At 33.1% G+C, this 25,092-nt stretch overlaps 1 protein-coding gene across 1 annotated transcript in view; it reads left to right on the forward strand.

The window, feature by feature from the left end:
• The window catches only part of LOC145291224 (citrate synthase, mitochondrial-like), a 119,257-nt gene that overhangs the window by 60,336 nt on the left and 33,829 nt on the right, over nt 1-25,092 (forward strand). Inside the window, exons 2-3 of the mRNA XM_080136818.1 lie at nt 8,874-8,933; nt 19,480-19,587. Of these exons, the coding sequence (XP_079992944.1) occupies nt 8,874-8,933; nt 19,480-19,587 (168 nt within the window). The remainder of the gene's footprint in view (nt 1-8,873; nt 8,934-19,479; nt 19,588-25,092) is intronic.

Raw genomic sequence — 25,092 nt, forward strand, 5'->3', positions numbered from 1 at the left:
ATGTGTTAATAGTTGTCAGAGGAATTATTTGGTTATTTTTTTTAAATACTGAAATAAAAACGTTGCCTTAAGGAGAATTGCTTTCCATCACCCTGGAAAATCTCATCAGTATGCTCTTTATTTAAGAATTCAGGTGATCGTTCATCTCTCTCTCAGTACAGGCCAATAAGTCTCCTGTGCGTCATGAGTAAGTTATTGGAATCTGTGTTAGAGAAGTAATCGATCATCTCGGCAAAAATAACCTTCTTAGTGACACACAATATGGTTTCCGTTCTGCTAGATCTACAGCAAATGTGCTTACAGTTATATCACATAGGATTAGCGAATCACTTGGTGGAGGCAACCTTTCTAGGGCAATTGCTCTTGACATATCTAAGGCCTTTGATAGGGTATGGCATAAAGGTTTACTTCATAAGATCACCATCTATGGTATAGCTGGAAATGTCTTAATTATTAAATCATTTCTTTCTGACAAGTTCATAAGAGTAGTAGTTGATGGACAAAAATCAGAAGCTCACAGTATTAATGCTGGAGTCTCTCAGGGGTCCATCCTGGGTCCAACTCTTTTCCTGATCTACATTAATGATCTTCAAAATCACATTCTTACATCATTCGTAGACATTTATGCTGATGACACTACCATCTATGGTAGCACATCTAAGACCGTAAATGACAAAGTTCTCTCTGATTCTCTCTCCTCTGATCTTGAGCACATGGTACAATGGGGAAAGGAGTGGCTGGTTACTTTTAGTGCATCTAAAACCAAGCTTTTATCTTTACATCAACATTCTGATCCCCATCTGGCATCAATTGAAATGAATGGCTCTCGTCTTGAGGAGGCCTCATGTTTTGACAAGCTTCTGGGCTTGACCTTTACTCCTGATCCGAAATGGAACATGTACCTAAAGTCTGTTGCTAAAGCCGCTGGAAAAATGGTCGGATCCTTCTATCGATTCAGTAGATATCTCACTGCTGATGCAATTCTCTATCTATATAAGAGCCAGGTACGTCCAAGGATGGAATACTGTTTCCACATCTGGGCAGGAGCTGCTAGAAAGGACTTGTCCTGCCTTGATAGAGTTCAAAATAGACTTCGTAGCCTTGTAGGAGATGTCTTTTTCTCTTCCCTGCGATCTCTATCTCACAGAAGAGATGTTCTGCTTTATCGTTATTTTCATGGCAAGTGCTTGACTGAGTTTTAATCTATGGTCCCCCCTCGCTAAACTTTCACAAGAAACCCTCATCTAGCTGAAAACACTATCAATAATTCCCCCCACTTTTTATTTGTACCTAAACCTAAATGTAGATTCCATGAACAAAGCTTCTTTCTTAGAACTGCACACCTGTGGAACTGTCTTCCGTTTTCCTTCTTTCCAGCCTACATCTGATTGTCTTCAAGTCCAACATAAACAAGTTCTTGATGAGCCGTTCCACTTACAACATAAATATAACTAAGTAGTAAAATTGAGTATTGAAATGAATAACAGTTTTGAGATGGTACAATGTTTTTTTTTTTTTTTTTCTTAGATGTCTTACAATATTTCAAAATCTCAATCAACAAGGAAAATAATTCTTTTATTTAAAGTGTTTTCCTTACAACTAATTTTATTTGGTGTTTGTTGAGAGAAAATATACATTAAAAATCATGTAAATTGATGGAGTACTTTTCTTTTTATAAATAAAACCATTTTTAAGCGATTAATAGAAATTGACGGCTGATTGAATTAGTATTATCTCCCTTGTTCTTCAAACTGTTTTCAATGTCTTAATATGCATACATTAATTTTGTTCTGAGAAATTTTGCAGCGAGAAAAGATTTTAATTTTGTCATGCTTTGAATGCCTGGAACAAAAACTTATCAGGTCCCATCTTATTGGCGTTACAGTTGACGGGATTCATTCTGTTTGTGGTAAATGTGGGTGGGGAGCAGACAGTGATTTTAGCATCATGGACCATTTTAAAATTTAGTTGTCTTAACGTCCATTTGTTTTTTTGTTTCTTTGTTTACTTTTCTTTTTTTTTTTTTTTTTTTTCTTTGTAAAACATGTCTTTTTCAAATGTTTGAGCAAATCTCAATGAAACCAAATTTGTTTTAATTGTGCCAAAATTTCCTTGCAAGATATTTTGCAAATCAACATTTGGGTTACATGGTACATTTAATACGGAAATCTTTTTGCAAGCATTTAAATGGTTCTTAACATTTTAGGGGGTGTGAACACTGATCTCATTTAAAAGAAAAAGTTTTCTTTTATTTCTTATAATGAACATTTTTTTTTATAGCTGTTTCTGAGCCAAACTCTAAATATTTTCACTCAGTTCATTATATTTATCTAGCAAATTAAATATAACCTGTGTCATTAGTGGAAATTTGGTAAATTGGATTACTTAAGGGGACAGCTCATTAAAAAAATAGTTTATCTAGATTTTGACTGTACATTTTTTAAAAAATTTTTTTTAAGCATGTCCTCTAGAATGGTAAACATGATGAAGGTTAAAAAAAAAGTGTCTGTTCAATATCTATCATTTGTACTTGTTTAGACATTCAACTTGGAGCAGTTGGGCTGCCTCCATCCAGAGAACCGCTCCAGGATGAATATCTGAATCAACATTTCTGAGTAAACATCTGTCACAACAAAAGTAATTCAGAAATTCATTTATTCGAAATCACTGACGAGAATGTTTCTCTCCATTCCGATCAATGTAAAAACAATCTTTTTACTTTTTTATAAATTATTCATGGCTCCTGTAAGACTTTTCAATTCCACAATTCTTGAAAAAGAAATTAAGAAAATCTTTAGCATGGTTAAATTTCTTATTGCAAAAACCAAACAAATCTTTTTGTAAACTTATATAGGTAGACGTGTAGAATTCTTTAGTGGATGAGTTAGAACAAAACAAGGATGGCGGAAGTACTTAAGTCATATTATGCAACTATGTAATGTAGCTGACTGCATATTTCCTCTTTTTTATAATAAAGATATGGTCTGTTACTGAAACTGCATCATATTTTTCAAAGAAATGTCCTTCGCAACAGTTAAATAATTTGAAAACATTTGGATTTATTTTCTGAACAATAACACTGTTACTCTGAACTATTTCCTAAACATTTTCAATCCTGGGTATGATCTTTTAAAGAAATTCAGTGTTGAAGCCCCATTTGAGGGAATGTTGTCATTGCTCCCAGGTTCATTTTGGCCTGGAGTGGAAATACATGTTACGGCATTGAGTGTCACCAGATTAGACTGTCTGAAGATACTTGATTCCTGATGATAGATGTTATTTTTGTTTCCTTTTCCTTTACAAAACTCAATCATGTTCTGCAAAGTGAAAAACAATTTTCTTTCTTCAAAACAAACTAAAGAACATAAATAAATATTTTAAGATATAAAAAACTGGAAAGCATAATTTTTTTTTTTTTTCCCAAAATTAATAGATTTAGCATTAAATAATCTGAAAGTCGATAAATGGGAAATCATAGGTATTACAAGGCTGATCTCGCAAGTTTAAATTATTGCGGAGTTATCTACTGTTAAACAACCAACCAAACAAACCAGATCTAAACATTGTCCTCATCAATCTATGATCAACATGCAATGTGAATGTCTCCTGTACAGTCCTTCTTCCAGCCCTGAACCCTATATTACCATTTAATAATGTTCTGTAATTTTCAATTTGTGAATAAAATTACCCCTACTGTATAAAATGACAACAAATGTTATTCTTTTGGAAAATATCAATCTTGCATTAAAAAAAAACATGCAACATTATTTTTGGAAAATATCAATCTTGCATTAATAAAAAATATGCAACATTTTTATATGAAAATAAAATTTATTCACATCCAAATAATAAACTGTTTACGTCACTCATTTCCTTTTTAGATAGTGTTTAGTGATATTTATTTTTCAGCGTGATTGAAGAGACGATTGAAAATGTGAGAATCAAACATGCAGCCGTGTTTATGCATATTTTGTATTTAATACATCTCTCTGCTCCACATTCTACTGTATAAAACCTGTTTCTCTGGTTTCTATCCCTTTCTCTCTTATGTTATTTGATTTAAGCTACTCGTGATTCTTATGTTACTACTAAAAATTTCCACAAAAGGTCTTCTCGTGTCACTTGTGACGTACGTATCAGTTTAGTTATCACTAATCTAGATTAACTTCTCTTTTCTGACTAGAACTGCTTTTTTGAGTTGCCTCACTTCTAGACATCATACAATCCAAGTGAGTGTGAACGACCTTTTTGTAGAGTATTCAATTCCCTCCCATGAGTATCCGTGTCATATACGCCACATATCGATGGCACCAGAAAAAGAAGCATATTCTCACTTTTGACTTTTAATGCATTTTCAACTAAAGTACGAACCATGTAGAGACTTTTGACTTTCCTTTCTTCTTCACACAACGTTTTTGGATTAAAAGAAAACAATTTATTAACAAGGGCATTTCCAGTTGAGGATTTTTAATCTTCAGCGGACATTTATCTGAATGCATTGAAAGGAAACATTTAATGTCTATTGTTTATATTGAGGTCCGCGTTTAGTAAAGATACCTCACAAATGTCCTTTCTTTATAAGAAAAGATTTCCATCCTTAAGCTTTTTTCTTTTTTTTTTTTTTTTTTTTGTTGCAGATTCAATCTCCAAATCAAAAATATGTTTAGCCTAATTTCAAACAAAATCTACTTAGACAATTTAATGACATCCTTGCAAGAACACATAATTTATAAATGTGTGTGTGTGTATATATATATATATATATATATATATATATATATATATATATATATATTCAAATAATAATCATTAATTCTCATATAAAGTCTTAATTTTTTTAAATTTAAAAAAAAAAAAATTTTTTTTTCATTTAAAAGTTTTGACTATCCCTGACCCTTTTTTTTTTTTTTTTTTTATCAACCTGAGTTTTGAGAAGTTAATATTTATAAATTAGACTATTTAACCCATTAAAAATGAGCAAAAGTAATAGTCCATTAACTTAGAATGAGTTCTTTATGCCAATGGTTGGATATGGTTGAATTTGCACTCTTTCTTGCATTAAATATAAATTCCTGCTCATCCCTGTCTATAGAACAGATATTGTAATACCTACCTTATCATAATAAAGGCCCATACAAAATTTCAACCAGATCAGGCCAGTAGTTTCTGACAAAAAGTGGAATGGAAAGACAGACTAAGAAATATGATATAAATTAAACTAAATGAATAATTTATAATAGAAAATGTTTCCAAATTTATAAATCTATATATATAAAAATGTAAATGTTGGTTCGTTCGGAATTAATTGTCTAAAAAACCACTGGACGGATGGCTTCCACGTTTTGGTATAAAATGTTTACTATATCCATGTGTGTTTTTATATATTTCTTTTGAATTATAACATTATACTTAATTTTTCTATGATAAATAGGTGGATTTCTTTGTACCGAGAGGCCATTTTTTTAATTTAGGGACAATTATTTATTACCGCTTCCTGTCATGTGACCAGTGTTACAATTTAGCAGTTTTCCTGCTATATCTGGAGATTTCGTTTACAATTTAGCGGGAAATTCTAGAAAATCTGGAGGTATTTGGCACCCACACACCCGCATTAGATTATTAAAAAATAAAGAAAAGCGCTTGAAAATACTTTGAAACATAAAATAAACTCATTCATGTAAGTAAAAAAAAAGTAGCATTTATTGCCTGGCAAGACTGTAGTTTAGGTGGAAAAATAATCTCGAACCCTTTATCACATAAAAGGAACTAATTTCCCTAATCACCGGTACGTTACTATGTCAATAATATAGGTATTTCAGAAGTTGTTTTTGAAAACAACCAAAAGAAGCCCAACTTTTTACTCATTTATTTTAAAACGTTTCACGATCTTTTTTTCACAATATCTTTCTTCTCTCATTTTTTACTTCTTTATTTTAAACAACATTTTTTAATTTTAAACAGAACGTTCCACGATATCTTAAGCACCTTTTTTTAGCACGGTAACAAAAATACATAAGTACCGAAGGTTTTATAATTAATAAATTTAAATTTGAAATAGAGAAATAATAAATTGCAAGAGATTACGCGTGTTTAATATTAATTTGTATCGTTTACGTAATTTAATAATAATCACACGATTCAATTTTTAATTAAAAAAATATTGTTTAAACTTAAACTTTAAAAAGTCTGATAATTTATTATTTCTATTTATGTATTGTTTATCATTAAGGTAGTAGTGCATAGAGCAATCCGGACGTAAATAATGTTATATTTAAAAAGCCATTCTTAATATGGGGAGGGGAGTGTTTTATACATATTCTATACTTCAACCTTACAATTGAATAAAAAACATATCATAAAACTTTAATTAAACTTGGAAATACGATTTAAAAAATAGCGCAGATCACTCTCTGCACTAGCACCTTCATTAAAAAGGTATTCATTGTGTAAAAAAAAACACACGGAACATATAAGACATTTAAATATGAATAGAACTTTTCATAATTGTAACCTACGAAAACCTTTTTTTATTTTAATTAAAAGCAATATAAAAAGTTTTTTTTTTTTTTAAAGTTGTTTTCAAAAACAACGGGTTTGTATTACTGTACACATAGATTCGAAAAAGTTGTCAAAAAACAAATATATAACAAATAAATGTTATCAAAGGCAAGATAAGTTACTTTTCTGCCAAACTGGATATATTTTTCCTGTTTTTATTCAATGTAACATATTTATTCAGCTCGAAAAACATAGTGTTTACCGATGTATTCGAAAATTCAAGATGGCGTCTAACACGGTAAGTTTGGAAAAAGGTGTTATAAATAAAAAAAACTACAAAATACTATTAAAAATACTATTGTGATGTTGGGGGGGGGCAACCCCCCCCCCCCTCGCTCACGCCCCCAATGTACAAAGTAAAATCTTCGGAAAATGTTAAATTAAATTTCAAACAAATTGTCGGTGCGTTACGGAAAATTTGAAAATTCGATGTTCCAGGTAAAAAAAACAAAAACAGATAAATTAACCCCTCCCCCACCACTCCAACTTGGTGTGCTTTCCTTTTCTTATTTTATTTCTTTTTCAGCTAATTTTAAATTTTCCACCCAAAAAGCACTATAATGTATTTTTGAAAATTAGAAAATTCTATGTCCTGGAAAAAAAAAATCCCCTCCCCCCCCAACGTAGTTTGCTTGGTGAAGTCGTCGTTTATGCTACAGCGTGCATGCGCGTAGCATAAACGGAAGCTGCAAAATGGTGGAAAGAAGTTTGTGGGTTCAGGGGTAAATACCATGCAAACGGTAAATTGCCCTAAGTTTGACTATCAGATTCGTTGTCAGCGACCTCAATTACCTATATAAAAAACAAATTAGAGTGGTCGGTGTTCTGTAGTAGCGCATCTGGATATTTACCTTTTTTTTTTTTTTTTTTTTGCTTAAAAAAAATAGCATTAATACAGTAAGTTAGGTAAACTGACTTTTTCGTTTAAAAATGGAATTATTTCCCTTTCGTTATTAACTTTTAAAAAAAAATTTTTTTTTTTTTAATAAATATTTTGTGTTTTATATACATAAAGTACAATTGTTGAATGTTACTGTTTTGATTATATTCGTTTGGGGGGGGGCACAATTAAAAAATTAAGAAAGATTAAAACGAAGCGAAATTTAAGTTTCCGTTCCATTTTTACAACAACCGTAAAACAGTGCATACTCAGCAAGTTTTATCGTAATTTATAAGCATATTGAAACACTAAATCAACATTTTATTTATTTTTTTTTGCATAATTAATGATGGAAGTATTTTTGTTTATTTTCTTAACATGTGTTAAAAAAAATAATTTGTACATTCTCTTGAAAAAAAGAATCAAACTTTTCTCTACTTTCACATGTGTTCCATTTTAACAAACTGAGCCACAGCAACGCGTGGCCGGGTACAGCTAGTATGTTTATAAAATACTTAGTTGATTGCAGTTTCTCTTCCTCCTCTATCATGATTGGTTGAAACTTCAAATGTTGTCATAGAATTTTTTTGTCTCCTATTTAAGGAGTGTTGAGTATTGAGCATTTTTCAATCTCCTAACCTTATTAAGTCTCTAGAGTAAATGTTCAATAACATTAGTTCATTAAAAATATCAGGCAATACAACAGTCGTCAATAATACTGGACGTATACTTTGTCTCTCCATGAAGGGTTGAGCTCTTGGGGTTAATACTGCCAACAAAACAAAGAGAAAAATAAAACAAAGTATTGATTGAAAAACTGTCTTATATTGAAAATTAAAATTTTTGTTATCATTTAATAAAGTATTTTATAACACTTAATTTCCTAAAATTTTAAAATTAACCTTACATGATGTTTTAAAACCTGTGACTATGCTCCATTTAAAATTTGCACCAACCATGCAAACGTGTTAATTTCAGACTTTACAACATCCGTCAACACAATAGATGTGTTATTTTTTTTTCCCTCCATGAGCAGCCAACCCCTCTAGGTTAATACTACTAACAAAATGAAGAGAAAAATGTCTTTGAAAAAAAGGTGTCTTACGCCAAAAGTAATTTTTAATCATTTAATAAAATATTTTATAACATTTGATTTTTCTAAAATTTTCAAATTAGAATATGTTTTTAAAGATGCGACCAAGCTCCTATTTTTATTTCTATTTATTTTCTTTTAATAAAAAAATTTGATCATGATTTTTTTTTTTTTATTGAAAAAAAATGATTACAATATTTTATTTGCTATATTTTAAAAATTTCAGATTTGAATTTGATTTTTTTTGTGTGTGTTTAAAGGTGCACTTGTTTGTTATCTTGAGAAAATTTGATTTTGATTATGTTTTAAAAGTAAGTTTTATCTAACCTTTCTATTTTCCAGAACATATTCCAGTACAACTGTTGTCGAACATCACAGTTAAGTACTGCTGCATCAAGCACAGTAAGTAAATTTCTTTAAACTTTATGAAATATTAAAATGCATTTCAAATTGGGTAAAATATATTTTTCAAACAAATTGCCAGATCAGATTAAGAACAATGGCATCGAACATTTTAACATGAAATTTGATGAAACTCTTAAAAGGAACTATTGAATGAAATATCTGGTAGAATTCAATCTTATGTGAATCTGTTATAATTTTTTCATGTTACAGCAATAAAATAGATGTTTAAAGGTCAAAAAGTGTGTTACGGAAAGTGTTGAATGCGCGTGTTACGGAAAGTGTCGAATGCGTGTGTTACGGAAAGTGTCGAATACGCGTGTTACGGAAAATGTCGAATGCGCATGTTACGGAAAGTGCCCAAAAGAGCTTCCATATTAGAAAACTGGAATGAGCCAAACATAAAATGTTTTCTAGAATATCTCTGAAATGTATAGATAAAGAAGGTTCTTTAGACTGGCTCAAAAGAGGATTATTTCTATGATTGGTAAAGGATGATAATGGCTGACCAATGCTCTTCAGATGTTGAATGTTCTCAGCAATGAGAAATTCAGGTTCTGCCACACAAAAGTAGAGCGTGAGCCACTTGACCTCCAGTTGTAAAGTTCTGCTGGGGGGTTGCTACTATATGATGTGAAACAAAATTGGAGCTATCTCCACTTGAATGTCCCGTGTAGTATTGTCCTGTGAATGTATCCCCCCCCCCCCATAGCCCTTGAGCCCCTGGAGGGGCATAGGCCATCTGCAACTTTTGTAGATGTTTTTGTAGCGAGGAGCCCTTTTTACAGGGTGAGGGTGCTGGCCCCATGCCTAACCTTCCCTGAAGGTACATACAGTACAGCGCCTAGCCTTCCCAAATGGTCACCCATCTAGTACTGGCCAGGCTCAACGTTGCTTAACTTCGGTGATCTGGTGAGAACCGGTGTGTCAACAATGCAATTAATACAGTTACATACTTAGAAAATGCAGCTGTTAAACCAGACAAGATTGAAAGAGTAGCAACCTTAGTTGAAGTCAATGTTTCTAATGATGCTGACCTTAACGGAGCTGATAGAATATAATCAAATACTAAGGTTTTATGTACTACATGAAAAGAAATTGGTATTGTAGGAAGATTTCAACCATTTAATATTAGGACCCATTCAGTTCATGAAAAAGAACTACCTGGCTAATATAACCAGTGAAGCAAGTGCAAGAGAGATCCAAACAATTGCACATAAAAGGACAGTGAGAATCTTAAAAATGTCTATTATTGAAGTCTCTGAGATAACAGGCGAACACTTGATGACATCTGGTAAAAAGTTTTTTTTTTTTTTTTTTCCAGCAAAAAAAGAAACTTTTCATTCTTCAAAACCACAAAAGAAAATAAAGCAGGTTATAAATATTAAAGTAGAAATGTACATTTTCAGACAACATCGCCCTTTAAATTGCCATAAATGTTGCCATAACAAAAACTAAGCATCCGTATGCTTAAGATGCAGCAAGAATGAAGTTAAGAATTTGCATGCAATAAGTTTGAATACGTGACCGTCTCTAAACTTTGATAAGGCATAAAAATTAATGAAATTAAACACACAAGCAACATTACTTTTATCTCTAAGAAGTTTGTAAAAGTATTACTAATGATATTAATGTGATAATTAATAACGACTATCATGATGCAGGCTTTCTGGTATGAAAGTGGGTTATGCAAATATGATATAGATTAGAATGCAGATTTGGGTCGCATTTGTAATTCAAGGCAGTTTGTTTTGACATTTTGTGAGATTGTAAAATAAACATTTGGCTTTTTTGATTAGAAAGGAATATCTAAAATAAAAACATTTTAAATATAGTAAACTGATCTGGGAAAATGGTAAAAAAAATAATACAGAGTATCGAGGACGTCCTGTGCTTTGCTCCTTTTAGTTTGTGAAATCTATTACTGCAAAACAACAAACCAGTATGTATGCATGTATAATGAAAATGCAACAAAAAGAATGAAGCTCTAGACTCAGGGAAGCTTATTTTCTAACCAAATAGTTAAAACCACTAATTGAAACTCTAAAAACCACTACAAACAAGAAAATTGCATGTTAGGCTTCAGAAATCAAAAGAAGTTGCAAAATTTCTAAAAAATAATGAACCATGAAGTGGGAAAAAAAAAAAAAACCACACACACACACACAAAATCAGCCCCCCCCCCCCCCTTCAGTCAAGCAAACTCCTTCATAGAACAAAAAGGGAAACTCAAGAATAAAGCAACAAGAACACAATTGGTTTAGGATCAACAGAAAACAAACGTGACTCCCTAAAAAAAAAAAAAAAAATACCAAAGAAAAGACAAACAAAAAAAAAGATCAAATCAACAGTCTACAACTTAAAACAAAGCAACAATAACAACAAAAAACTTCCCTCAAAACAATGGAAAAGCAAAAGAAGGTTCTTCATCCAATAAGATGCAGAAAACACTCTTAAAATAACAAGCTATGCATAAATTGACCAGATGCACAAATGAACTCTCGTACAACATGTAGTAAACTCCAAAATACCAAACATAAAAGTTGAACACTTAAGTAGCAATGCATCTGATCAATGGTACGTGATTCAGGCTCCGTTTCTTTTTTTTTTTCTCCCCCCCCCTCCCGTTCTTTTTTTTTTTTTCTCTCTATTTTCGTTCTTTCCTCTATTTGCTTAATTATAATTTTGTTCATTTATCTAACTTTCTCGAAATAATTAGGCCGGCTAGGAAGTTTGTTAGACTGTAGCTATTTTTTATGACCCAAACAGAATCAGCTGCTTATGAAAGGCACCATAATTGGCTGAACACACAAAATTGCAAATGGCTACGAAAATCTGTTCACTTGTGAGGAATGCAGAAACATTTTACTAAAACTAATATATAGCAAAAGTTAAGGGGTGAGATTTTGCTACTTGTCAGGTCAGTCAGAGGATATTGTTGAGGGGGCACAAGCATTATGAGTTTGTCAGAGCACACTCCATTGAAGTAAAGGCACAGCGTTGCAGCATTGTGCTGATAGGACTGGTTGAAGCTTTGTTGATAGTGTGGCACCTATTAGGTTGGTGATTTTTTTTTACCTCTCTAAGAAGACTAGTGGTAGATTCACTAGCCCAGATGTGAAACAATACTCCATGCATGGGCGAATGGCGACTTTGTAGAGATACCGGATACTGTCAGATGTGAGTAGTTTTCTAGCCCACCTCTTTTGCATACAGCCATGGCAATGTCTTCAATGTATTTGTTTCAATTTTTTTTTTATAAAGAAAATCAAAGACTTTTAACAGTAAAAGTTTGTGTGGGATTCAAGTTCCAAATTTTTGTGTGAATCCCATCAACTGAAGGTGGTGTAAAATTGTTGCAAAATCACATTTCGTTTTTTCACCAAATTCTCTTCATGTCTGATGGCTATCTTCCTTCAAAAGAACCCTGAGTTGGTCTTCGTCTTCTTGATTGGTCATCCGGAATGAAAAACGTCATTGAGGTAATAATTACCGTGTTTGAATCTGGTAAACCAATCTTGAACAGTTTTCTCAGCTATAGTGTTTTCTCCGTATATGGGACAAATATCCCTGGTCAATTCACTCACTTTTTGATCTTAATTAAAGGCGAAAAGAAGGTGTCGAAAATGTGATTTTTTTAAATTTTATTTTTTATTTTTTTTTTACTTGACAATCCATTTAATGGTTTTGGAAAACAAGAAAAAAATTATTAGATGACCATTAAGTTAACAAATTTACCGAATTTCCATTACTAACGATTACTATATTGTCCAACTGACTACTGTACACTCTTAACCCTTATCCTCGAGTGGTCTCTGGGCCTTGATAAGTGGTTATGCCTATGTAAAAAAAAAAAAATCATCTTGTAGAAGGACACATGCTTTCTAATGATATATAACACTTTGCCAAATATCAAAACATGTTTTAGAAAAAAAAAAATTTATGAAACGGTGGGAACTTGATATTTACAAAACAAACAATGATACCAAATTTATTTTAGTAGCACAATTAGCCACTGAATTTAAAATTTGTTGGAAATTAAAAAAAATTGTCTTTTGTGCTATTGGTCCAGAATCCAGTTTCTAATCTGTAATTTAAAATGTAAATTTCAAATGAGTGAAAAATCTTTTAAAATGTATCATGTCGTACTGTTGGTAAATGAAAATTAATCATAATAGAAAAAATAATTATTAGTACATCTCATCTCATTCTGCCGCAGTTCATCAAGCTGTTCCTGATCAACCGAAGTGTGTATGATTTTCCACTGTTGCTCACCGAGATGATGTGTAGACAGTTCTTTTTCGGTAGTATCTTATGACATATCTTGAATGTGTGGCGCCCGAATTCCTCCTTGTCTATTTGGTGATTGCACCATTCAGAGTAGATGTTGATGTTCTTTTGTGACGTCCCAGAATCAGTTTCTATCTAGATCGAACAGCTCTTTCTTTTGTCTTATCTGTTCCCAAATAGGTATAACATTGGTTTCAACTTGCAGATTTGTGGCAGCAGCCTGGATTATGTTTTGTAGGTTAGATGTGTTGTGGAATATGCTTTCCCCAGGTCACTTTCGTGGTAGTGTTTTTAGTCTTCTTGCTGTATAGCCTGTTAACTATGTTAGTGGAATTACACTTTTGCATTATCTTTTTTATGAAATCGTATTTCTTTCCTCTCACCGTACTGTTCATGCTGACTAGGTCACTGTTGTCATGGGTTTTTTTTTGTCCTGTACTGCCTTGTCGGTGATTCTGGTGAGGAATCTTGTCTGTCCCGATATACTTGAGTTACCTGCCAATACTGGATATCTAAGAGTATTATATCAGATAATCGCATATTCCGTACTGGTTGTAGAGTTTCTGACATGAGATTGTGTAAGGTTTGATGCCTAATGATTGCATTCTTCGCATATGTCTTTCATGCAAACCATGCTTTTAATCCGTTTCCATAGTTTTCGTAGTATGGTACAGTGTAATCAGCTGATTCTGGTTGAGCCCTACATTGTGCATAGTCTCCGTTTCGGAATGGTATTTTGTGAACGTACCCGTAGTGCTGTTCATGTCTGTAGTCTTTACCAAGTTTTTAAATCGTTGTTTGATTACTACGTCTCTGATTCCGTTCCTAGTCTCTGATGGAAGTTCTTTGCCACCCGTTACTCTGACCACTTTGCTGATGGCACTGAGTAGTCCTGTTCCCCCTGCGTCTCGAAGAAATTGAGTATCGGCAGTCCTTGTTCTTTTACACAAATTTTCATAATTTAGATTGCTCTTTTGCCGCCTGATCGAGTTTGTTTACGACCAGATGGTAGCGGAGTCTGTCTAGGTCGGTTCCAGGACCAAGAAATTAAATTCCTCCCCCTCCTCCCAGTTGTCTGTGGGAGCTTTTCACTTACGTCCACGTCTTTCGAAAATCATTGACATAATGGTTTCGTTTTTAGGTTACATGCAATATCACGTGACTACTGAAATTCATCAGTGAAATAATTATATTCATGCAAGGCAGGTTTATATATGCACAACATCTTCCTTTGACGGACACAAGGGTATGGTATGCTTTCTATGGGCCAACCTACCTGGAAGGGTAATACAATAAAATGTTTAACCCTCCTAGATAGGTTGCACCATAGAAAGCATATCATACCTTTGTTATATTATCCATTTTTTTTGAGGGGGTACCTATTATTTACATGACGGTCTGTACATATATTAAATGTTTCTTGTAGTTGACAACACACATTTTAAATGTTCATTTAGAGAGGAGACAGAGTGATAGTAGGTACATGTTGAAGACATTTATACGGAGAGAGTTCATATTCACAAGACATATACTTTGATGAGAGGATGAAGTGGTATACATTGATTCATACTGGAATGATTAAACACATTACCTTTTCTCGTTGGAATGATGAACACAGAAAGACGGCAGTTATAAAAAACATGATGATAGTTTATTCTTCGACCGGTCGGAAATGATTCTGTACTTCAGGGATTCAAAGTTGTTACATGGTTCCTTCTAAGCCTCCCGCTTCCAAGAGGGTGCCCTGACTCTGAGAATCGGTCTGATCCTCTCTGCTTCTCTGATTCTCTTCTCTAACTAACTTTGTACCCTTTCCTATATTGAGAAATCATTTCTGCCATGACGTCGCACGTAGATCTGTTCAACGTGACCACAACTTACGTGTTTCAAACATGCGCAATTTGTACGTTTTGAAACCATTTCTGACGACCAGGAAATTTCCTATTCTCTTTGTTGTTTTACAAAGGAATTTAACCTACTTGTTAATTCTCTAACCGATATTTTTATTATGCATTCTTTCTAAGAATGTGAATAGATTTTCCAGCCAAATTTTATTTATAAAATATTTTAAAAGAATTAACAATTTAACTGGACATTCCATTTAAAAACTATTGTCCTTTAAAACTTATCTACAGGGTTCGATTCTCGTTTTATCTGATATCATTTTCATTTGACCAATTCTCTTTTTTTTTACTCACATTTTACGCACAGCCCTTTTCATGTAACATTCCTTCCTCCTATTTTTTAAAAAAATGTACGTATTTTAAATTTTAGTACATTTTTTTCTATGTCTATATAACCACTTGGCTAAGAAAGATCAGACACCATAAAACAAATGTTATAAGTGTGGAGTTATGGACTAGTACATTGTCCTGCTGGAAATGCCACTGAACCGATTTGAAGAGTGTTGGCCTCTTCTGATGGAATATCTTCTTGAACTCCCTTAAAACCATAACACAGTATTCCTTGTTGACTTTCTGTCGAGTGGGAATCAAGGGCATGTAGATCATGCTCGTGCCATCAAAAAATGGGATCATAAGTTTCTGGGTGGATTTTCTCTCTAGCCTTCTTGTATCTAGGAGAGCCGGCATGCTTCTACTAAGAACTCTCTCATAGTCTCTGGGTCATGGCGGTAGATCCAGCTTTCATTGCAAATTACTAGAGCATTAAGAACTGCGGTATCTAAATTGATCAACTCCACCATCTCTCTGCTGCCATGACAACGTCTTTCTTTCTGATCTTCTCTGAGCATCCTTGGGACAAACTTTGTGCAAATCTTCCACATCTTCAGTTCCTCGTGAATAATTCTGTGTACAGTTCCCACACTGACATCAAACTGTGCACTTATTATCCCTATAGACACATGACTGTCCTTATCTAAGAAATTCTTTATTTGGCCAATCAACTCTGGTGTTCTGACTTCCATATTCCTACCACACCTCTTATCATCCCTCACACTCGCTGCCTTCTTGGCCCTGGATATGACCTTAAACTATATCCAGTGGTGAAGTCCCAGCTTGCGGGCTTTGCGGAGTGTGGAGCCACCCTTTAATTGCCATTGCTCCCAGGTCCACTCTGACCCAGAGTGGTAGTACCCATTAGAGTCCCAACTATGGGTTAAATAGAAACTGACTTGAAAACAACAAATATATTCTATTAAAAAAAATTTTCTTCAAAATAACTGGATTCGGCATTAAATAACCTGAAAAGGATTGATATGCCGTAAAACAAAAACAACCAACCAACCAACCCTGCCTTCCTTGAATTTCTTATGCCACTCCAAAACTGATACTCAATTCATGCAAGATTGTCCAGAAGCAGTCTGAAGCATTCCATGTTTGTGACATTTTTTTCCAAATTTAAAAGAATTTTATTGCATATTGTTTTTCTAAAGTGTACCCGCATCCAGATTGCATTTTCGAAATTCACTAGCTGTAACAATCAGGCTTTAGTAGGGTGTATTCCAATTCCTGTTGTAGCTGTTAATTTGAGTCTGAAATCATAAAAATTGGTCAGTGATCTTATAAGATGTATAGCAGTAACATACTGAATTTTCAAGAGTCTACGATAATTGTAAATGTCTGTACGATAATTGTAAATGTCTGTACGATAATTGTAAATGTCTGTACGATAATTGTAAATGTCTGTACGATAATTGTAAATGCCTGTACAAAAACGTCTGGAAACTCATTGAAGACATCTTTTCTCTTTAACTTGATAGAAAATCAGAATCGCTCAATGTTTTGATTTTTCCGTTTTGTTGTTTTTAAAATCGCTCTCAAATGTGAATATTTTTACTATGCAAACAAACCTTAACCTGTTGGTAAACATTTGAGATTCTCTAAGGCAGACACTAATATGCTTTTGTTCACTTGACCTCATTCTGAAATGTTTGATTATTTGTATAAAGCAAAACTATATTCCTTTATCAAGTTTTACTTTGTAAGCTTTTGTCTCACCATGAGTATGCACAAATGATATATTACAACACCATAAAAAATATCAACTACAAAATGATATTTCTAATATTGGCAGTGAATAAGTTCATTCAGTTTTAGCCTGCTTTATAACACATTACTTAAGTCCTTGACCTAACAAATAAAACAACTACTCTTGGGAAAAATTCAACTTTGTTCAGCAACATAGTCTCCATCTGTGCCTTTTCTAACAATTTGATTTTTTTAAAAAAAATCTTTGATTTCAAAATATGCTCCAGTTTTTTAATTCGAGCCAAAGGCTTTCCCTAGAGCATTCTTCTAAGGTCTGTAAACGGTAGTCATTGGGGGGTCCAATCTGAAGAATAGAGTGGGTGCAGAAGTAATTAAAATTATTCTTTTGAGCCTGCTCTTGGCCTGTCAACCCAGCAAGACATTTTAATTATTTGCGTTCCCATGTGTTTTTATTTTATGTTAAACAAGACAATAAAAATGTTTTCCTTTTTAATCAATCATTTCAATTATTTCCTTTGTCAGTTTTATATTCATGAATAAATGCAAAAGTTTGGTTATGGTTAACTAATGTAATTAACTTCCGGCATGACACTACCAAAAGCGATGACAAGGCAAATCAGTTCCTTCACTTTTATTCTTTAGCATTTGTATTTTTGAAGCAATTTATTGAAATAAAGTATAAGAAAAGAACATTAAACTATAAAAGTTAACAAAATTATATAAAGTAACACAATTAGTCTTTATTTGCACTTTCAATGACAAAATTAAAAAACAAGTTTTTATTTGATTTGAAATTTTATAAGAAATATGTTTATGAAATTATAAAAAAATAATTTTTTCTTATTTTAAAAATAAGTTCCTTTGAAATTTTAAACGAAAATACCAAATAATTTATAGGTGTGTGAGGGAAGTGAAGGAACTGATTTGTCATCGCTTCCAGTAGTGCTATGCCAGAAATTAGGAAGTATGTTAGCTGACTATAACTAAGTTTTTTTTTTTTTTTTTTTTTTTTTTTTTTTTTTAATTCTTTTAACTTAAAGCAAGGTTTTTTTTTTTTTTTTTTTTTTTTGTAAAAGAAAAACCCATTTAATCTTTCATTGATATCAAGGGGGGAAGGTATGAATCCATATATCTTCCCTCTTGGTTATTGGTTAAATAGTAGGGTAGACTAGACTTTCAAGCGTTGTGTAACTTATTTAGGAGAAAAACTTTTAACAGTCCTTTTTTTTATTTTATTTTATTCAATTTTCACCCCAAACAAGGCATAGTGCCACTTTGAAGTAGGGGCTACTATCGGGGGCATTATGAAGGAAGATGAGTAACAAGATGTTTGTTCACATTACACTTGAACTTCTGCATATCAGTACAGTTGGGAAAGCAGAATCCCGGAAGGGAAGTTCCAAAGACTTGCAGTTCTAGGGAAGAAACTATTGGAGTAAAAGGCTTTTCTATACCTAGGGATCTCTACTGTAAAGGGGTGGGACTTAGTTGCTTGTCAGGTTTGTCAGGGGTAGTCACGTCGAGGAGGTACAAGTGCTTGCATTCACCATTAAAGTATTTGTAGAACAGGCAGAGGGATGCAACATTTCGTCGATGGAACAGAGGCTGAAGCTTAGATGACAGTTCAGGACCTATCACGTTGGTGACTCTCCTTTGAACCCTGTCCAGGAGTGAGACACAAGTAGCAGATACACCAGCCAACAGTACTCCATACATGGGCGAATGGTGGCCTTATAGAAGTACAGGATACTTTCAGGTGTAAGTAATTTTCTAGCATGGTAGAGAGAGCCCACCTTCTTTGCAGGAGCCTTGGCAATGTTCTCAGTGTATCTATTTCAGTTCATGTTCCCTGTAAATGTTAGGCCGAGGAGTTTAAAAGAAGTACTTTCAGGCAATGTGTTCTTGAACATTGCTATCTCTCTTTATCCTGGCATGGTCTACAGTCATCAGAGACTTATTACAGGACTTTAACAGTCCTTGTTCAGAAGAGGTGTGGTTGATGATTACACAACTTTTACTTTACTATAAACTTTTTGCACAGACATCCTTACAAGGTATATACACTTTTTTTGTCAAGATGAATAAAGGATGTTATTTTTTATGCTCTAATTATAATCTAATATAGAAGGATACTTTAGCTAATTCTATAAAAATGGTGTATCTGCATTCATTAATTAGTTGGAAAAAGGAACTCCTCCATCCCCCTGAATGTTGTAGAAAATGGCTATTTTGTGATGATCACTTCCCATCAAAAAAAAAAAAAAAAAAAATGTTTTTCAATATTTTTCTTTTTTTCCTATTTTCAGAACTTAAAGGAGATTTTAGAGAAAAAAATTCCTGAAAAACAAAAGGAAGTTATTGAATTCCGTAAAAAACATGGTGCCACCGTGGTTGGTGAAGTTAGCGTGGACCAGGTAGGACTTTTTTTGCTTTTTTTATTTATTTATTGGTCCTCCGACAAAGGAAGGATTGGACCTAGTAATTCACTCTGGTTCGTCCATTTGTCTGTTTGTACTTTTTTCAATTTCACCTTGGATTTTTTAAAAATGTTGCACAAACATTAGTCATGTTGAAAGTAAATTTTTGCCAAAACGGATTTTTCAAGATAACTCTGGTTACCTCCTAGGGGACATTTAGTAAATTGTTTCAAAATCGTTCATCCGTTTGTTCACACTTTTCTCAATAACCACGCCTTTGATTTTTAAGAAAAAATTTGGCACAAACATTAGTCATGGTGAAAGTAAGTTTTTACCAGAATGGTTTTTCTGAGATAACTCTGGTTGCTACCCTACCTTTTTATTCAGAACCTTTCAAATCCAATTTTTCACGTCGATCAGACATAGCACTCCCAACATACAACTTCATCATGATCGACATACCCAATGTCAAAGCCATCATTTCATTCCATGACAAACTTACAGCATTCAGTCCAAAGATTCCACTTGCACGTGGCAAGTTTTCCTTTGGTCGATTCATCACAATCATAACATAAATGCTTCTTGCAGCCTTCAGCGTATCATGGCAATGCGTACCAAGGAAAACAATCTCTTTGCATAACATGCATCGCACAAGGTATGTTTTACCTTCACAGCATTCACCTTGACATAGCAGTCCTCTTTTCTATCTTGGTCACTTTCGAAATTCTCTTTCCAGACTTATTCACTTGTGGAAGGGGACCCCGCATGGTCAGCTTATTTCAAGTTTATTTTTTCTGATTAAGTTGTTTTAATAAGCCGAAAATCTGGCTGTGCATAACTGTTGTAGATGATAGTGACAAAAACGATATAGAATTTGAATTCATATGAATCTACTGTGATTATTTGCACGCTTATACCAGTGGAGAAATGTATTCTGATTTTTTTTTTTTTTTTTTTTTTTTTTAAAGCCTGGTGCTACTAGATTAGGTTGTCTGAAGATATTGGCTTCCTGACCTAAAATGCATCAAACATTGATGTTGTTGTTTCTTTTCTTTCTCTTCACATAACTCAATCATGTTCTGCAAAAACAAAAAATTTTTCTCTTCAAAATAACCAAACCCTATGAATAAATATTTGAAGATATAAAAAAACTTAAAGTGTAAACACTTTTATCAAAATAACTGGGTTCGACATTACATAGCCCAGATAGGGTTAAAACAACCAAACCCATTTTGAAGAGTAGCAACTTGTATTCAACTAATTGTTTAAAAAGATTTTGTAAATAAAACAAAATATAATGTTCATATTGATACAATAAAACGAAAATCCATCTGTCTTATGGTGTTGCGTACTTGTCTGATTCATGGCGTCGTTTAATTCATTTGCTGCTGTAAAAATGTGAGTTGTGGAAAAATTATGATACGGTCTAAGATAAATTGTATGAATAATTAGTTGACAAATGTGAGCATTAGCTGAAATTTGCAGATATTAGTCGTGTTGAAGGAAAGCGATAATTTTGCTATGGTTTCTTACACACAATCTATTTCATAAATTTATAAGTAGTGAAATTTGATTGTAATTGTACAGTTAGTTAATTTTGAGTAAAAAAAAAAAAAAAAAAAAAAAAAAAAAAATTTTTTTCTCAAATGTGCTTCACCTAAAGAAAAAAGATGAGCATGTCAATAGTCAGGCCAGTTTTCAATTATTTAGTTAATTATTATGCCACATTCTAATTTTGCTGACCTTGTTTCGGTGCTGTAAACATTTGCCATTAATGCTTTTTTTTTTTTTTTCATAGTTTTTTTCTGTTAAAATACTATTAACTATTCCTTTGTCCTGCATTTTTAGTTTTCATTTTTAAAAACTTGTTTTACCAAAATTTCTTAGCTGATTAAAAAAATTTTTTTTTTTTTTTTTTATGAATGAGCTGTATTTATTTCAATTGAAGACATCTTGCTTGGTGGAGGACTTATAATAAAATAATTCAAAATATGGTCATATTTACATTTGAAAAAAAATTTTGTTTTAAATTTGTTTACATTTTTTTTTTTTTTTTTTTACATTTTGATTTCAAAAAAAATATTCCATTAATAGTAAATCATTAAGAAATTAATTCACCTATGCATGCACATACAAAATCTTGTTAAATAGTTTTAATACTGTTGGAAGAAGTTAGTCATGTTTAAAAATTTACTTTTTACAATTAGATTCCATTTTAGTTTTTCCATATTTTAATTTTGATTTCAATAAATTATTAAAAAAAAAAAAAATAATTGAACATGTATTTTTTTTTTTTTTTTTTTACACAGTGACCACCACTTATCAAGGCCCGGAAGCCACTCGGGGATAAGGGTTATTGCAAGTACATTACGTTAGTGTGGAGATTTGATGAAGTGTTTACTTAAGGGGGCGGTTCATTAGGAATTTGTTAACGTTGGACTTGAAGACATCCAAGTTGTAGTCCGGTGGGAAGCAGACAGATGGAACAGAGTTCCACAGGCGTGCAGTTCTAAGAAAGAAGCTTTGTTCATGGAATCCACGTTTTGATTTAGGCACAGATATAGAGTGGGGGAAATTTTTCACAGTGGATTCAGCGAGACGGGTGTTTTTTGTGAAAGATTGGCGAGGGGGGACCAGAGATTGGAGTTCAGACGAGCACCTGCCATGGAAATAACGATAAAATAAGGATTTTGTACTCTGTAAAGGCAGGATATTGATCAAAGTTATATAAAGATGAGAAATAAACAAGATCACGTTCAATTGTTTTATTAATCCAGAGATTACCCCCACCCGTTTAACATGTCATCATCATGATCTTCAGGTTAATGTCTGTTTTATATGCCAGCATGCATTGGATATCTTTGAGAAAATGATTTCCAAACAAACCTATTTTTGAGCAGATCTTTCTTCATGCCTTTTTCTCTTAAATCCATTTTTAGAATTTTTCTTTCCTGTCCCCTCTGAATTTTTTTTTTTCTTAACTCCTATTCACCCCCATCCAAGGCAAACTGTCATTGGGATGTAAGGGGTTACTGTGAATTCGGAACCATGCCTACAAGGGCATTCTAAGTAGTAGACAAGTTGGATATCAAGATGTCTGCTCACATTACATTTAAATTTCTTAGTACAGCCGTTGAAGCAGGATAAAGGGAGGGAATTCCAATATCTAGCAGTTTGAGGGAAGAAACTATCAGTAGAAGGCTTTCAGATATCTAGAGACCTTTACAGTGAAGATGTGGGATTTTGCTGTTTGGGTAATCGGAGGTGTTTATTTTGAAGGCATCAGTGCTATGAATTCATTGGAGCATGCTTCATTAAAATACTTGTAAAGCAAGCAGTGATGCAACGTTGCAATCATGAGAGGTTGGAGCTTAATTGACAGTACAGTTAGGTTTGAGGGTTTTTTTTTCTTTTCTATTACCATGTCCAATAGAGACTTTTGGATGATGCACCGACCTAGATGTGGTAGCAGTATTCTATGCATGGGTGAATCGTGGCTTTGTAGAGATATAGGATACTGTCAGGTGTGATCATTTTTCTCGCATGATACAGGGAGCCAACTTTTGCAGCAGCCTCTGCAAGATCTATGTATTTCTTTCAATTCATGTTACCTGTGCATATTAGACTGAGGAATTTGAATGATAAACTCTAGGCTATTATTATCCATGGCAATTGGGGATTTTTTTTTTACATGGAGTTCACCACTTATCAAGGCCCAATGGCCACTCAGGGATAAGGGTTATTGTGTGTACAGTAATCAATGGGATAGTGTAGCAATAGTATTGGAGAATTGATAAGGTGTCATTACTTGGGGGGGGGCGGTTCATCAGGAATTTGTTTGTGTTGGACTTGAAGACATCCAGGTTGAAGTCGGGAGGGAAACAGGCAAGCGGAACAGAGTTCCACAGGCGTCCAGTTCTAAGTGGAAAGGTTTTTTTTTTTATAATTGTTGTCCTAGTATTGCTATCCTTTTATGTCCCCCCCTTCTTTTACAGACTGGGGGCATTTTCTAAAGTTTCAGACATTGCCTTGAATATATTTGTGTGTTCATTTATTGCACATGTCTCGTATAGGGTGACGTGTCATTAGCATGTCCATCGCTGACATTATATCATCAGAAAGGTCATTTATGAATATTGGGAATAATAAAGGTCCATGGACTACTCTTGTTTTAATGTCATGTTGTTTGAATATACTGTATTATTTAATTTGAATGAGAAAACCTTCATGCCAAATGTCGTGAAATGCTTTGAGTATATCAAAGACTACCATTTTAGTTTCTTCCACTTTGTTCAGTGTATGACACGTGCGTACAGAGATGATTGTTAGGATATCCACAGTAGAACGGGTTTGCTTGTTGGTTAGAAAGAAGTTTAGTGATACAAGGTTGTGTACTAATGCTTTGTTGATTAATGATTCTAAGATTTAGCGAAAAGAGAGAGGAGACTAACGGGGTGATAATTGAGCAGGTCACTTCTTTCATCAGAAATTTTTAATATTGGTACCAGAAAGACAATTTTTCCTGCAACCAGGGAAGCAATATTCAACAAGGCATTTGTTTTAGAGTTTAGAGAGAACAGGGACTAGCTCAGCAGAGAATTTTTTTTATTAATATAGCAGGGATAAGATCAAGCCCACATGACTTGGAAGTGTCTAGGTTTTTTATATCACAGATATGCTGAAGGGTTGATCATGATCAGATTGTATATTTCTGTCCACAAAAGGAAATTCAAGAGGTAGTGGTTGTGATAATTATGATGTGCACAAACAGCTTTATCTAATAAAATGCCTGTCTATTTGGCGCATATTGCATCTTGGCATCAATAGTTTGACCTACAAACTCAGTATTGCATTCTAATTTTTAATTAATTTTAATCTGTAAAAAATTGACCTTGAAAAAATATATTTTTATTCATTTTCTGTCAAGTAAAATTGTATCCCACTCTAAATTATTTTACAATGGTGACACAATACAATGATAACCAGAAAAACAATAGAAGTAGCAAATTAGACTTATTAAGGCTTAATTTTATCGCATAACAAACCTGTTGTACGTTACATAGCTCACATGGTAGCAGATCAAATTGAACATGTTTTGATCCATTTTTAAATTTTAGCTTTTCTCTGCATTTCTGCATTAGATGGACAGCGCATGTTTTTTTTTTTTTTTTCACTAAACTGTTGCCAGGTTGTGCTTTTCTCCATTTAAATTGTATATTAATTTAAAAATTAAAACTGTAATATAACCCTTCAACATGTGCCCCCCCCCCAAAAAAAAATATATATGTTGTTACAGGGACAATTTTACTTTAATTCAAAAAATTTTGGAAAAATAAAAACAACAACAAAAATCCTATGTTGCTTTAATTCAGAAAATGCTTCATTTAAATTATTTAATTGTTCAGAAAAAAAAAAATCCAATTTTACTTTAATTCAAAAAATGTTTTGTGGGGGGAAAAAAATTTAATGTTTCTTTGATTCAAAAATCGTTTTATTAAAATT

This window comes from Euprymna scolopes, chromosome 12 (genome assembly GCF_053919585.1).
Source record: "Euprymna scolopes isolate OS-2025 chromosome 12, ASM5391958v1, whole genome shotgun sequence".
Classification (NCBI taxonomy): Eukaryota; Metazoa; Mollusca; class Cephalopoda; order Sepiida; family Sepiolidae; genus Euprymna; species Euprymna scolopes.